We start from the raw sequence: 15,662 nt of genomic DNA on the forward strand, positions 1-15,662 counted from the left end.
TAAAAATATCCCAGTGCAAAGGGAATAGTGGTTTCCTGAGGATGACTATCATAAAACTATGGGAATTGAAGAACTTACCTGAAGGGAACATTTAAGAGGCCATCGCTGGACAGGAAGTGAAAAAAGGCCTGGTGACTCAGCTGAAAATTGCACCCCTGTCTATGAGGTAGAAGCCTTCACTTTCCAGGATCTTGTAGGACCTTGGTCAGCATTCTGCCATTTTGGTGGGTTTTCCCCCTCCTTTTGATTTTTACAAGGCAGCAAACAAAGGGGCCCAAAACAAGCACTGATGTTGAGTAACAAGAAACAGACTCAGGTACCTTCCCTCTCCCCTCACTTGGATGAGTGGGGGTGGGATGAAGAGTCTAAGTTATTCTAATGGTAGCCAATTGATTTCGTTTAGAAATGCAAGGGGAAAGGGAGGAAGTATTTTTAATTGTCTAGGCAAGATGCACAAAGAAGCTACCAGCACATAGCAAGCCTGTTTAAAAACCACCATCACTGAAAGCTTTTGTGTAAACTGCTTTCAGGCCTCAGCCTCTTCTCCCAACAGGCCCAAGTTCTAACCGCACAGATCCAGACATGACCTCTGAGGGCAGAGACAATTTTCAGTCATGGCTGCAGGCCACCACCTCTGAAGGAGGGAATGATGAATGCAACGTATAAAAAGCCTTCATTCTCTTGTATTCCGGTTGAACACTTTCTCTTTACGCTACGCATTACAAGGGAATATGGTACTTCTCACCTTACTGGGCAAGAAATTAAACACCTGTCAGTAATTTAAAAATATCTTTGTGACAGACATAATGTCATCTTTTTTAACATAAAAATTTCGAGATGTACCTGTGTACCTCAGAAAATAATGGGATCAAGTACCGCAAAATAGTTCTATCAATTTAAATCACAATGGGTGGAAACCTCCAAAAGAACATGAGCTTCAAGTTAAGTTCTTAAATTGGAAGACAGCACACTGATGATAGGAGCATAGGTGGGAGAAGGGGACAACTGAGCGTACACAATTATCTTACTTCCGTAAATAAAATTGGGCAATGCAGATTTAATTACTGAATGATAACATATTTATGGACTCATTAAATACCAAGATTATGTTAGCATTCATGGAATCGGAACTCCACATACACATATATGTATATATACACGCGTATATATATATATGTATATGCATATACAGAGAGAGAGATGGGGGGAGGGGGGAGAGAGAGGGAGGGAGAGAGGGAGAGGGGCAGGGGAGGAGGAGGGAGGGAGGGAGAGAGAGCGAAAGGGGGAGGGAAGGAGGGAGGGAAGGAGGGAGGGAGGGAGGGAGAGAGGGAGGGGGGGGAGAGAGAGAGAGAGAGAGAAAGGAGGGAGGGAGGGAGGGGAGTATCTGCCGAAACTAGCTTCTAATAAGTTAGGTTCAATCAGACTCATCCTATCCAGCCAGAAAACAGAATAAAACCAGGAAAAAGCTGAGCTGTTCAACTGAATGTCTCCTGTCCCCTCTAACCATTTGAATAGTCATGCCTAGGCCTTGCTGCAGACCAAAGCCTGTTTGTCAGGAGCAGGAAGAGACTTTGAAAATAAAAGAAAACAAAAAACAAAAAACACCAAGGTTAAAAAAAAGTTGTGGGGGGGAAGGGAAATTATCACACTTTGTGTTCTTCTCTTTTAGGTATTTATCTAAACACATGTATACACGACTCTAATTTAAAATGACAAAGAAATCTTTAAACCAAAAGATACATATACCATTGACAGAGACGCCTATCTATACAAACCTAGCCCACGGGAGGCTACATCTGTGGCAATGAGGATGGGAGCCTTTCCTGAACGGAACTCTGCAAGACAAGAATAGTACCACGAAAGCCAAGTTATACAATCAAGGCCAAATGATTATCTTTAAAAATGACCACACACAGGCATTCCTAGCTATCTGGCCTTTTCACTCTACCATGTTAAATTTCAAGTGATGGTGTCAAGAACATGCCAAGCTCTTTTAAATTCAAAGGAAAACAGTGATTCTTTGAAAATCTTCACTCTCCTCACTTTTAGCAGAGAGGCAACAGACCAAAAGCTACCTCTACTGAAAAGGACTGTTAAAACTATGGAGCAATTTGTAACAAAACTTAAATGAGCTAGAATTTTTTGCCCTTAAATTATGACACTGAAGTTACCTTTCACATGAAATAAAACCAAAAGTAAGGGGAAGGAGAAGGAAACAACTTTAAAAGATGTGAAATGAAAGGAGGAACCCTACTTTCCTCTGTGAAATAACAGAAAATACGTGTATTCGTCTCTGCCCCCAACTCCTGGCACTCAGCTCCTAAAACGCTTGTAAACAGAAATGCTAGGAGAGTCTTTTATTCTTAGTCTTTGACCTTAGGTCCTGACACACAGACCCCAAGGTCTCTCAGAAGATCCTGGGTGACGGAAGTATCTTTTGTGCTGAGGCAATGCTTGGTGGAATCCTGGAAAGCTTCAGGATGGGGGCTGGTCACCAGGAAGACCAAGCCATGATTATAAGAGCTTGGAACTTTCAGCCCTACCCCTCATCCTCAGAGGAGAGGATGGAGATCGAGTTAATAATCAATTAGGCCTAGGTTATAAAGCCTCCATAAAAATTCCAGAAGTACAGGGTTTGGGGAGCTTTACAGGCTGGTGAACGTATGTATTTTAAAGATAAGACCTTAGGGGCGCCTGGGTGGCTCAGTCAGTTAAGTGTCCAACTCTTGGTTTTGCCTCAGGTCATGATCTCACAGTGAGTTGGAGCCCCACACTCTCTCCCCCTCTCTTTCCCTCTTCCCTGCTGGCGTTCTCACTCTCTCAAAATAAGCTTTAAAAAAAAAAAAAAAAAAAAAAAAAAAAAGACCTTATGAAAGAAAATGTGGTGTAAGTTATGAAAAAGTGTAAACAGCCCGCATTATTGACTTTAAAGGACAGTAGAGATATGCCAAAATGCCCCTAATATTCAATAAACAAGAGCAGAGTTTGGCAAACGCTGGCCTATGGATCAAATCTGGCAATATCTATTTTTACTTTTACTGCAACACAGCCAGACCATTTTTTTCATATGGTTCTTGACCATCTTTTTGCTGTAACATAACACCTGAACGACTATGACACAAACCCCCATAGAGTCTGCAAAGCAGAAAATCTTTACTACCTGGTCCTTTACAGAAAGCGTGCCCATCTCGGAAACAGTACGGACAATATTTAGTTTTGAACTCACCATTAAGCACCCAATCTCTTTCCGGTTGACTCTTGTCTCCATGGATACACATAGCTGGCCAACTGTCAGAGGAAAAGTAACCAATATTTCAAAAATCTTTAAAAAAGAGGAAATCTAAACTTTAAAAATTCCTACTGAACTATAAATATAAAACCTGAGGCTAATTACCTCAGCGCTGCACTCACCCATCTCTGCGCATCCTTCGAGTGAGGTCATCACAGCGTCTCTTTGTCTCTACAAATATTATTGTCTTATTTTCCTTTTCAGCCATTATTTCCTCCATGAGTTGGATCAACCTGAAAACAAGACGAGCAAAAATGCAGTCATTCACAGAAGGCCTCCCCATACACTATGTAGATGGGAGGTCTACAACATAACTCCCCAAGACTACGGTACTTTTTTTTCACATTATGTTCTATACAGCTGGTAACTATCACAACTAAGGATCCGGAATCCTTGCTTCTAACGACAGCGCTCTGATGAATGATATAAAGAAAGCTAGTAATGCTTTTGATGTTTTGGGGCCTCAAAAAATGTCGGGCTTCTCAAATGCTTTAATTTTGGAGGATAATTAGGAAAGGTTTAATAGCACCCAAACAGTAAAATCTCTCTTACTTGTGGTCTTTTTCACTTTCCATGCAGACATCCACAATCTGGAGGATGTTGTGGTTGGCACTCAACTCCAGATTGCCCACGTTGATCTGGGTGTAATCACGAAGGAAATCCTCTGCAAGCTGTCTTACTTCTTTTGGCCAGGTTGCGCTCCACATCAGTGTCTGCCTGTCAGGCTACCGGGAAAAGAAAAAGCTTTCTTTTAGGCTAAGGATTGCAACAGGCACTAGGATAAAGATGGTAGATCATCAGCTTCACACACCCTGATTTGGTCAACAATTTTGCGGATCTGAGGTTCAAAGCCCATATCAAGCATCCTGTCAGCCTCATCCAGTACAAGGTAAGTACATCGGCGAAGATTGGTCTTTCCTGACTCGAGGAAATCTATCAGGCGTCCAGGAGTAGCTATACAGATCTCGACACCTATAAAACAAAACCACAGATCTGGTCAACTAAGAATTCTTTATACGCTCTCCAAGCCTCGACAAACTGAGAAGCACCAGCTCCGGTGGCTGCACTCAATACCACAGAGCACTAGCTACATTTAACACCATACCTGGAAAAGCATGATGTAAAGACACTTACCGTGTAATTCTCAAATCTCCACAAAGTTTGTCTCTAATGATGTTAAACTTTCCCCTAATAGCATTTCAACCATACCTGAGAATTTCTAACCTGCTGGAATACTGAATTTTTTCCCACAAGGACCCACTATTTTCCTCTTCGATTTCATTCATAAAAATTGATAAAATTCTTAACGTGCTACTTTTAAAAAAGATTACCTCTCTCCAAGTCTCGAATCTGGGGACCTTTAGGAGCACCTCCATAAATGCAAGTACTCTTCAATCTAGAACATTTGCCATAGTCATCAGCCACCTGCTGTACTTGCTGGGCAAGCTCTCTCGTAGGAGCCAGAACTAGACACTGAAACAAACATGCACGTTAATACACCTCTCCCAAATTAAAAAAGAAAAAGAACAAAAAGGTTATCTAATTCTTTCTACTGCCTAATCTGATACTTTAAAAATTACACGATGGGGAGAGAAGGCAGAGAGTTTAAGACTGTGCACCGGAGTGTGGCAAAAAACTGTGACAATATTTAGCATACGGAATGATGGTTTACTTTTGATACAGGATTCATCACAGTTTATTGCTATTTAAGTGGATTTACAGATTTTATCACCTAGTTTTAACAACTCACAAAATGAACAAGTGGCTTTAACCACGGATTAAATATTAGTAAAAAGAGATAAATAAGAAAGAAGCAGACACTTTGCTGAATTCCAGTTTAAACTTTTGGCCAGACACATAAGGCAAAAACAATGATGACTTCTAGAACACTCAAAACAATACAAAATTAGGACTCTTTTAAATAGGTATCGTATACGTGGTTATCAGTGACTCCTGTTTTGTGTACAGATCCGTTAAGTATTAGCTAACAATAAAGCTAATTCTATTAGCCATATGGAATATATGATGTATCATATAATGCAAAGTAATGTGTTACCTCTTTTTGCGGATATTTTGAGACGTACCTGTTTGTAAACACATTATCAAATGCGAGCCCAATTTTTTAAAGATTTAAGTAATCTCTACACCCAACGTGGGGCTCAAACTCACAACTCTGACATCAAGAGTTGCATGCTCTACTGATTGCGCCGAGCCAGTAAGGCACCCCTCGATTTTTTTAAAAAAAGTAAGAATGTACATTCAAAATGTTTGAAAACCACTACACAAAACTTACAGGAAATAGCACTAAGTGAAAACAATCAAACCAGAAAATCATCCTGCCCCAGAAACACTTACAGAAATACTACTTAACCACAAAGAATACACACCCCAAATCTGACTGACATGCAGAGAAGTGACATCATTTCATACTTCCTTTAATCCCTCACAGCACCATTGAGCAATTAAGAACTGTATTTGAATTTACTACACAGTAAATGCCTATATATGAAAGCAGTATATATAATGGTTAAAAGTAACACTGGTTCAAACTCAAGTTCAGCCATTTCATAGCTGTTTTGGCTAGGGGCACCTGGGTGGCTCAGTTGGTTGAATGTCAGACTTCAGTTCAGGTCAGGATCTCGCAGTCTGCGAGTTTGAGCCCGACATCGGGCTCCCCACTGATAGTGAGGAGTCGGCTTGGGATTCTCTCTCTCTCCCCCCCTTTCTCTGCCCCTCCCCAACTTGCACATGCTCTCTCTCAAAATAAATAAAAAATAGCTATTTGGACTAGTCATTTAATTGCACTGTTAAAATTTATCAGTAAGAAAGTATCACTTTCAGATATGGAGGATGGACTTGAGAATGAAATCTGGAAACACATGCAAAGCACAGTGCCTGAAACACAGTGATCAATAAATTATAGTTAATTTTATAATTATAAACACACTTACAATTGGGCCGTCTCCCCTTTCCAAGTATGGCTGGTGGTTAATATGAACAATTGCAGGCAGCAAATACTGGGGGGGGAAAGAATGACAGTCTTACTCCAAAACTAAGCCATTATCTTAAATTATCACAGTAACTGATAATGCCTAATCACAAAATGAAAACAGAACTCACAACTGTTAAATACACATGCAATGTAAATTTGAACACAAAATACTTGCACATATCTCACATAACTAAGAAAGCTGAAATATTACCTATACCATCTGAATCAGAACTTTTTAAGAATTAAGAATTAATGGGATAATCAGAATAGCAAAATAAGTCACCACAATATTAACCTTCCCCTCCTGGTGGTACGTACCGCCAATGTCTTCCCAGACCCAGTCTGCGCGATGCCCACCATATCTCGGCCACTGAGAGCCAACGGAAATCCCTGGCACTGAATCGGAGTTGGTTCTGTGAAGTGCTGATCCATCAACACATCCATTACATATTCTGTAAGAGAACAACCGTTACCGCTTTTAGAGAAAAAACTAAGAACACGGCCAAGAGAATTCTAAAAAACTGTTCAACTCATCAAAGAAAAGATTTACCCGGCTTTACATCCCTCCAAGGAAAGTGCTGTTTCTTTCTTTAGTTACTGAATCTCTGACCCGATGACGACTACCTCTCTGAATGCTGCTGCTAGATATATCTACCCTTCCCCTCAATACTTAAAAAAAATTTTTTTAATGTTTATTTTTGAGAGAGAGAGAGCGAGCGAGCGAGCATGAGTGGGGGAAGGTCAGAGAGAGAAGGACACAGAATCTGAAGCAGGCTCCAGGCTCTGAGCTGTCAGCACAGAGCCCAATGAGGGCTCGAACCCATGAACTGCATGATCATGGCCAGAGCCAAAGTCAGCCGCTCAACCGACTGAGCCACCCAGGCGCCCCCCCCCCCTTAATACTTTAAAAACCACTGCCCTAAGGTATAGAGTGGGCACATGGCTGTCAGTCATGTATTGTCTGCCAAGTCATATCCAGCTAGAAAGCAATTTCATTCTACTTTCTGAAAGGAGACAAAAGTTCTAGGGGAAGATGAAATAAATAAATAAATGAAAGGATAAGCATAAAAAAAAATCTCTTATTCAATTAACACAGCATTTACTTCCAAGCCTTGACATTATAAAACAAAACATTTATCATCACCTTTGTGAAGGGTTTCTATTTGCCTCTTCAACAAAATCCTGAGCCCGAATGAAAACCTTTGAATAACCCATTACCCATGTTTACGGTTCAATAAAAACTAACAAGTAAAATCCTGGACTAAAGAACACTTACGTGGGAAGTTAGCGTGATGGAAGGCAAACACAGGTTTAGGACAAACATCCCCCCCTCTCACTGTAATTTCTTTCTTTCGGCGTAGTTCATCAACCTCATACTATGGAAGAAAACAAAGTAAAACAAGTAAGTGAACAAAGTTATTCTAAACATGCAAAACTTCACTTGCCAATCAAGCTCAACAATTATCATCCATTCCACGATTACACTGGAAAATATATCTAACACTTCTAACAGCTCTTTCACATACATTCAACGTCACCCAATTTGTAAGGATCCTCCCAACTTTGTGAGTCCATGAAGTGATAATGGTAAGAGTTCCATTTTCCCCATGAGAAAACGAGACACTTCAAAATATTAAGTAACGTGCCCAAGGTCAGAAGTAGGAAGGAGAAACAGTGGAACTTGGAACCAAATGCTCTTTCCATTACACCTTCTTCTGAACAAGTAACCATTTCATGAGTAGAGCCCAAAACAATCACAATGAGGTTAAAAAAAAGACAAACAGAAGTATATTTATACCAATGTTTTATTTTTTTAATTTATGTTTTCAAGTTTATTGAGACAGCACACACGAGTCTAAGTGGGGGGAGGGGCAGAGAGTGAGAATCCCAAGCAGGCTCCATGCTGTCAGCACAGAGCCTGACACGGGGCTTGAACTCACCAATGGTTAAGATCATGACCTGAGGTGAAATCAACGGTCAGACAACTTAACTGACTGAGACAGCCAAGTGCCCCTATATTTATGCCAATGTTTTAATTTGAACTTCAGAGATGAAAAAACATGAACCTCCTATACAGTTAAAATCTCCTACATGACCAATTGGGAAGTATACCAATAAATGAAAACCAAACAAATAAGAATCTAGGTACCACGCTAGAATAAAACAAGTAATAGCAGTGGGAGTCAAGACTGCCTAATATGTCAACTTAGTTCATTACTGTGTTCATTACAAAAAAGGTGAAATAAACCCCCAAAACTTACCGGAGTCAGCCTTGCCACTTCCGGATGCTCTACATAAAAATTCTTCTCAAACTTGGGGAGCTCACTCAAATCCCACTTCTTTTTACGTAAACGCTCCCCAGGATTACCAAATTTCTTCGGGGGAAGGCCACCGCCACCTCTTGCTCCAAATCTAGAAACACCAAAATTTTTACTTTACTGAGTATTTACTTATGAGGGTGGCACCTTAGGTGCCATAAAAAAACAAGCAAAAAACTCTTCTCTTAGGATACTACCAGGCCCCTCCAAGAATATGTTTTTCTCACTCAAAGGTATGGAGGAAAAGGGTTCATAAAACTTCCTTCACTAATATTGTTCCAGGTATGGTTAGGAGGGGTGAAAAATTAAAAACTCTTTTATGTTTACAGATATGTATCATAGGGATTACAACCAGATTCTGGAATCACCGAAAGGGCTTGAATTTTGATTCTACTACTTAAGATGTTGTTTTGAACAATTTAGCTTCTCTGTACCCGTTTCTTATGTAAGTGGAAATACTACTGCCACCACTGATTTCAGAGACCGCTATGAAGATGAACCGAATGTGTGAGAAGTATTAAAAAAAAGTATCTGGCATAGTATTCAAGTTAGTGTAACTGTATTCATTCAACAAGGTTACTGTAGCAGGTACTGTTTTAAGCGGTTCCTGGAGATATTAAACTGAATAAAACAGAAATCTCTACTCTCGTGTAACAATCAGACAGACACGCAGGCAAAGGAAGACATTAGTTTATGTTTAAATTAAAGGCAAGCAGGTGGACAGGTAGAAAGATCCACTCGAAGCAAGTCACCCCATACCTGCAACAGTTTCGTGGACTCCTTAACCGTAACTGTGGTAAGCACTCCTGTTGTCTGCTAAGCTAAGGAAAACTACCAGGGCCCCTGTAAGACCAGGAGGCTACTCTTCAGCTTTAGTTAATGCTAATGAATAGCCAGAAATGATTTATGACCTCTCCTTCCTCTTAACTGCCACCTTTACCTTCTCCTCTTTGTTCCCAGGGAAATAGTACTGTTAACTATAAACGTGCCGAAGAAAACACTACTGAGTCTTATTTAAGTTTTTCTTTTTTGTCTTTTTTTATTTAGTAACCTCTATGCCCAACATGGGGCTCGAACTCACAATCCCAAGATCAAGAATCACATGCTCCACTGACTGAGCCAGACAGGAACCCCTTACTTAGGGTTTTAAAAACTGAAACAGATTTAAGGCCAATCTTTGTTTTATCCAACATTTATAACAGACAAGTTCAACTGGAATACAAATATGACCACTAGGCCAACTTGCAATGCCCTACTCTTCCTAGACCACAAAGATGATCTTCATTTCTGTATTTCAACCTATTGAAGCATGGGCCATTGTTTTGAATACGAGTAGTATACACTTACATGATGTTTCCATTCCATTTCTTTACCTCCCAAAATATTATACTGAATTTAACTTCCCCTTTCCACTCTAACCCACTCACAACATCATCTTGCAGATGGTTCCACATCACAACTGACAGGCAGTAGCTGTATTATTTTAAAGGGCTTCAATTTCCTAGAATTCAAAGTGTTCCTAAAACTTACCCAACTAGATAGTTCTCTAAATACAAAGACTGACCGCAGGAAATTTTCTTGGGACCACTGAGTACCTACACTCAACAGGCAGAACTTGATAGATTCCATGTATATTACTGAACTGTAAACAGAAATCAGGAATCAAAACTGAAGCATGTTACAAAGATACATATATCGAAGACACAGGATCAATGACTTCTTCAACTTGCCCTCAGGCCCAAAGGTCAATAGATCAAAGACCACCTGGGTCAACTTTCCTTCCTATAAAGGAAGCAACAGTTCTAAATAAGTAGGTAAGTCAAGTATTTTGATTGTCAGGTTTGCAAAGAATTATAGTACCAATTCTGAGAGACTATCAGCCTAGTTTAAACTATTTTTTGAGACTGTCAGCCTAGTTTATACTATTACTAATTTATGTAGTTCCTAGGTGCTCTTTCAATGCTGCTGCATTCCAATGCTGTCCAGGCCTTAAACTAATGATCTACAAGAGAACTTTGGAAAGTCAGGTTCCTTTAAAGGCTTATTCAAAGGAAGAGGTTTTTTCCCCCCGTATCATCTTGACTATTTCATTCTCCAAGACATACTACTCTATACTACAAATATATTTTGAAACACGGGGTTCTTCAAAAATATGCTGCACCTTTATAAAGCTAACCCAAATAAGATAGCCTTTTACTTTCACAGAATTTTTGAGCACATATCCTAATCCCTGACATACCATACTGTTCATTAATGTCTTGATTGCATATTAAGTTTGACTTTGCAATAAATGCAGCTTTTAAGATTCAGCAACATCATGCCAGTTTAAATTTACAATGTATAAAATGTTCATATAATCCATTGTTCAAACTAATAGTCCATTTCAGGTGTTAACACTCAGTTAAGAAAAATAGCAATTTAAATCATAAATGAAATTTCATGGTAAAGGTAGAATTAAGACAGACATTATGAAAAAGTGTCATTTTGTTGATATGAACCATTTTTAAAGCCTAAAATGTCATCTGATAGTCAATATGGGATAAAGTCGGGATCAGTAATTCACTTTTTCCTCTTTTAAAATAATTTATTTTTATTGTTACAGCACATATACGGTGAAATTAAGTATTAAACCAAACACCCACAGTAAAGAGGACATTATCAGTACCTTGGTAGCTCCCTGTGCCCACTTCAAGTTCACAAACTCCCTAACAACCATCTCAAATTTTGCTTAATAGTTTTGTCATATACGTCTTTATAGCTATTATCCTTTTACCACGATTTTTTTACTTAATGTTTGTGAGTCATCCATGTTGATGTTAAGTTTTTTCTTTTCACTGTTGTGTTGTATTCTACTTGTATAAATACTCACACTTTATCCAGACATACACAGGAGCTGTGTCCACTATTAACATGAACAATGCTGGTATAAACGTTTTTGTATACAAATGCTGGGGAAGGTGTACAAGGTTTCTCTACATTTGAATGTCTACAGTATAAAGCTTAAGAGGGGAATTACTTGGTCATTTTCAAATTTCCTAGCTAACCTCAAATTCCCTTTCCTAAATGGTTGCACAGAAACTCACTTCTAAATTTAGCTATGCTGTGAAACACTAAGCAAACGTTCCACTTCTAGCCCTCCAAATTTAACACTAAGATCAAATATTTTCCTTCCTAACAATGCATAAATAATCTTTTATTTTGCAACTCAAATGATAACTGAAGTGCTTGTGACTAGTACGTCTGGGACGTGTGTATCTGAACCACAAAAAACAAAAATGTTGGAAGAAAACATCAAGTAACAGAACACCCTACTACAAAGAGACAATTTCACATGGTATCTTAATTCCAGAGAACAATGCAAAGTAAAGGCAAGTATTATGCCCATCTTCAGTTGAGAAAACAGGCTCACAAAGGTCCATGATCTTGCCCACGGTCACATATATGTTAATGAGTGGCGTTCCATTACTTTTTATCCAGAGGTTAAGACTTTTATTACATAAAAGTAACAGCACAAACCAACATGGAGCTCTTAAGCAACTTCTTCTTTTTACGGATTTTAAGTTGAATCTCAGTTATCTGCGAAGACGTCGGGCCTAATTTTATTAACTTTCAACCCAGGAACCGTGGCATTACCCCACCAAAAACTTTCTGGCTAGGCCGCGAAGCTAATACCCGACACCAAGCGGAGAAAAAGAGACCGAAACACGGGGGGGTGGGGGGGGGGGAGGAGGAGGGACCCTAAACTAGCGATTAAAAAAAAAAAACACCCCTCCCTCCTCAAACAAGATCATTTAGATCGCTAGCAATTCCACTGCTTTACTGTCCAATGTGCTTCCTTCGAATTACCTGAAATACGACTAAAGGTGATTTAAAAATACGTTTAAAACGAGAAGTCAGCCTTAGGGTCTCTAGTTAGTTTCCAACCAGGTTTCCAGCTCCATTAACAGTGATCTCTGGCGGCCGACAACATAAGGGAAGCCATTTGGCGTCAAGATTTTCCCAGGCCGAACTCGGAGACCTCCTCCTCTTCTCAGCAAGAACATCCGTGGTTTCACAGATGAGCGCTGAGGCCTGGAGATCAAATGACTTGACCAAATTGGCCGGGCTCGAAATGCCGGGCGGCGAGGCGAGGCCGGGCCGGGTCTGCGGCGCTGGGGCGGCCGCTGCCGCTCCCCGCCACGACGGCGGTCCGCAGAGGAGGGGCTGGGGCGTCGCCAGGCCGCCGCCCCCCGCCGGCTCACCCGCGATCCCGGGGCGCAGGCCCACCCGCAGACCCGCGCCCCACACCGCCATTAAGTGCCCGGTCGCCTCGCTTCCCGGAGGCGGGAGCGTCGCTCCCGGGCCCGCGGTCCGCTCCAGGTCTCCCGCTGGGCCGGAGGCTGCGGTCTCCTCAGGAAACAACCTTCCCCCTCCCCCCGGGCCCACGCACACGCGAGGCCTTCCCTCTCCCCCTCCCCCCTTACCCTCCACGGTCACGGTCCCGGTCCCGGTCCCCAAAGCCGCCTCCGCGCATGGTCCCAAACGGATAGAGATCTGGGAGCGGGGCACGGATGGCCGGGCTCGGGAGGGCCTGCGGCTCCGGTCTGGTGACGACCGATGGCGGCGGCGCCTCCGCTGTTGGGGCGGCGGCAGGCGCGGCGCTCTCTCGCTCCGACGCGCTGTCTCCCGTCGCAGACGCCACCGTCGCCGCCTCTCTCGTCGGAGACGGGAGCAAAACACAGAGAATCGGGGTTCTAAAAACAGTGGGTAGGTTTGGCTACGCTCAAACCCGGCAGTGCCGCGGTCTAGGCGTCTCCTTCCTTCCCAGCGACTGCACAAAATGGCGGCCGGCGCTGAGACTGCTCCAGCTTAACGCTACGTACGTCGGAGACGATACGTAAACAGCGTCTTGGAATGGCCCGAGGGCTTCGTGGAGTCCTAAGGGTATTCTTGGAAGCACTTTACGTCAGTTGCGCAGACAAGCCCGTTTTGCGTTCAGTAGAAGAAAAAGAAAGTACGAAGCGGGCGTAGAGTTCTCGCGCCACCTGAACTAGAACGTGGGGTGGGGTGAGGGGAAGAGCCTCCGGTGCGACGTAACATTCTTTGCGTCGTTAGCCGGCCCACTATTGCGGAGATGCGCAGTGTGCGTAACGCATTCTGTTTGGAGAATAGAGGATTTTGCCGTGCTCCGAACGCGGGACGGTCTCCCGTCCTCCTTGTGCAAGTTGCTTTGCGGAGACAATAACTGTCCTCCATATTGCAGTCGCCAGGTGTCAGGGCCTTCAGGCGCCTTAAGCCCAGGAGGGTCTTCAGGGTCCCTGGCCGGCGCTCCTAAACAGCGCTGCCGGCTCCCTGGCTCCGCCGGTCTGGGCCTGCCGTCACGGGCCGCGCGCCTCGGCGCCATTTTCTTTCGGTTGCCTCTGGCTGCGCCGTCGCCGGCAGCCATGATGGATGCGCCTCGTCCGTTCTTCCGGGAGGTGATCAGTCGACGACGTCTCAGTTGGGTTCAAGTCCTCTCCACTACGCCCGGTTCACACCGAAGTGCTGTTTCTGAGCCGAATGTTCCCGCTGTCCCCGGCTGAGCACAGTCGGCTAGCAACGAACCAAAACGTGGGTGGGGTCCCTGTTGAGATAGACGCCGGGGTCCCTTGGCCGCCGTTCATCTCGGCGCGGCCTCCGGAGGCCCTCGGGAGACCCTTGGCGCTCTCCGGAGACGAAAAGGCTCAAAAGCTGTGGCCTGGAGACACGGAAGAGGTGAAGGCATAAGCACGTGTTTCTAACCAGGCCGGACGGCGTTCCTCTCCCTCAATTCCTTCTAAGCTGGCGTCCAGCCTCCTGCTTGCTTCTCTCCCAGACTGAACTTCAGTCTCCCAAGCAAGGCCGGATGGTGTCGCAGAATCGTCAAGCAGCTAGGGCCCTCCGAACAGCTCATCTGTCGTCTCTTTTGTTTCTTTCTACAGATGGGAGATTTGAGGTCCCTCGCTGTGGGGCTGAGTGTTGTCTCCTACTCTGTTGAGAATGTTTCCCAAATTCCTATAAAAGCATAGGGAGAGGAGCTTTGGTGACGAGCCGTTCAGGTGTCTCTGGGACCATGGACGCAAACGGGCAGTGGGAATCACTGGATAAGTGTCGAACGCCTAATGGGCCAAGCCCTGTGCTAGGCCCTGGGGTTAGAGCAGTGAACTTACGGGTTCCTGCACTCATGGAGTTTATACTCTAGTGGGGGAGAGGAGACAAATGGTAGGTTAAGTATCACCAACTAAAACAGAAAAAAGAGAGGAAGGGCATAGTACTTGTGTGCCTGTGGGAGAGGGGAATGTGTAGGTGTCATAGCGTTACTTGCCTAGAATGCCCTGGGGAAGGCCTCCCTAAGTAAGTGACATGTAAGCAGAGAACTACAGGGAAGGAACATGTGCAAAGGCCCTGAGGCAGAATGTGGCCCGGCGTGTTTTGAGGAGGAAGAAAGAGAGAGGGCCAGATTGTGAGCTTTATCTTTTCCTTTTGGTAAAATGGAAATCTCCGGAAAGTTTTCAGCCGAGTGACATAATGAGAGGACCCCTATGATGACAGTGTAGAGAAAAAATTGAGAGTGGGCTAGTGCAGCAGCAGGCAGATTAATTAGGAGGTTGGTGCAGTAGTCCAGGCAAGAGATGATGGGCTTGGTGCAGGTTAATAGCACTCGGTGAAAGAGGAATGGTCTGATTGAAAATTTAGCCAGTGATTTGCTAATGGGTGGGATATGAAATAAAAAAGACTCGAGGATGAATCTTTTTTTTTTTAATTTTTTTTTTCAACGTTTATTTATTTTTGGGACAGAGAGAGACAGAGCATGAACGGGGGAGGGGCAGAGAGAGAGGGAGTCACAGAATCGGAAACAGGCTCCAGGCTCTGAGCCATCAGCCCAGAGCCCGACGCGGGGCTCGAACTCACGGACTGCGAGATCGTGACCTGGCTGAAGTCGGACGCTTAACCGACTGCACCACCCAGGTGCCCCTCAAGGATGAATCTTGTAGGAGTGGCACAACGGTCAAGCTCCCGTGATTTAGAACGTATGGGCACTGAAGGAATAATTTGGACTAGTTTG

The 15,662-nt window shown here is 43.3% G+C and overlaps 1 protein-coding gene across 3 annotated transcripts in view; it reads right to left on the reverse strand.

Annotated features, from left to right (window-relative positions):
- Positions 1–13,596, reverse strand: part of DDX17 (DEAD-box helicase 17) — a 20,662-nt gene extending 7,066 nt beyond the window's left edge. Inside the window, exons 1-11 of one of the 3 annotated variants that reach the window (XM_045465167.1) lie at positions 13,063–13,596; positions 8,543–8,693; positions 7,558–7,657; positions 6,600–6,733; positions 6,241–6,306; positions 4,621–4,762; positions 4,101–4,261; positions 3,842–4,014; positions 3,412–3,522; positions 3,227–3,288; positions 1,776–1,835 (exon numbers count right to left, since the gene is read on the reverse strand). In XM_045465167.1, the coding sequence (XP_045321123.1) occupies positions 1,776–1,835; positions 3,227–3,288; positions 3,412–3,522; positions 3,842–4,014; positions 4,101–4,261; positions 4,621–4,762; positions 6,241–6,306; positions 6,600–6,733; positions 7,558–7,657; positions 8,543–8,693; positions 13,063–13,112 (1,210 nt within the window). In that variant the 5' untranslated portion in view covers positions 13,113–13,596. Of the gene's footprint in view, positions 1–1,775; positions 1,836–3,226; positions 3,289–3,411; positions 3,523–3,841; positions 4,015–4,100; positions 4,262–4,620; positions 4,763–6,240; positions 6,307–6,599; positions 6,734–7,557; positions 7,658–8,542; positions 8,694–12,445; positions 12,992–13,062 lie in introns of those variants that run through there. The other 2 variants (XM_045465168.1, XM_045465169.1) reach the window with 2 other exon arrangements.
- Between the last annotated feature and the right edge of the window lie 2,066 nt (positions 13,597–15,662).

The sequence above is a fragment of the Leopardus geoffroyi genome, chromosome B4 (assembly GCF_018350155.1).
Source record: "Leopardus geoffroyi isolate Oge1 chromosome B4, O.geoffroyi_Oge1_pat1.0, whole genome shotgun sequence".
Lineage (NCBI taxonomy): Eukaryota > Metazoa > Chordata > Mammalia > Carnivora > Felidae > Leopardus > Leopardus geoffroyi.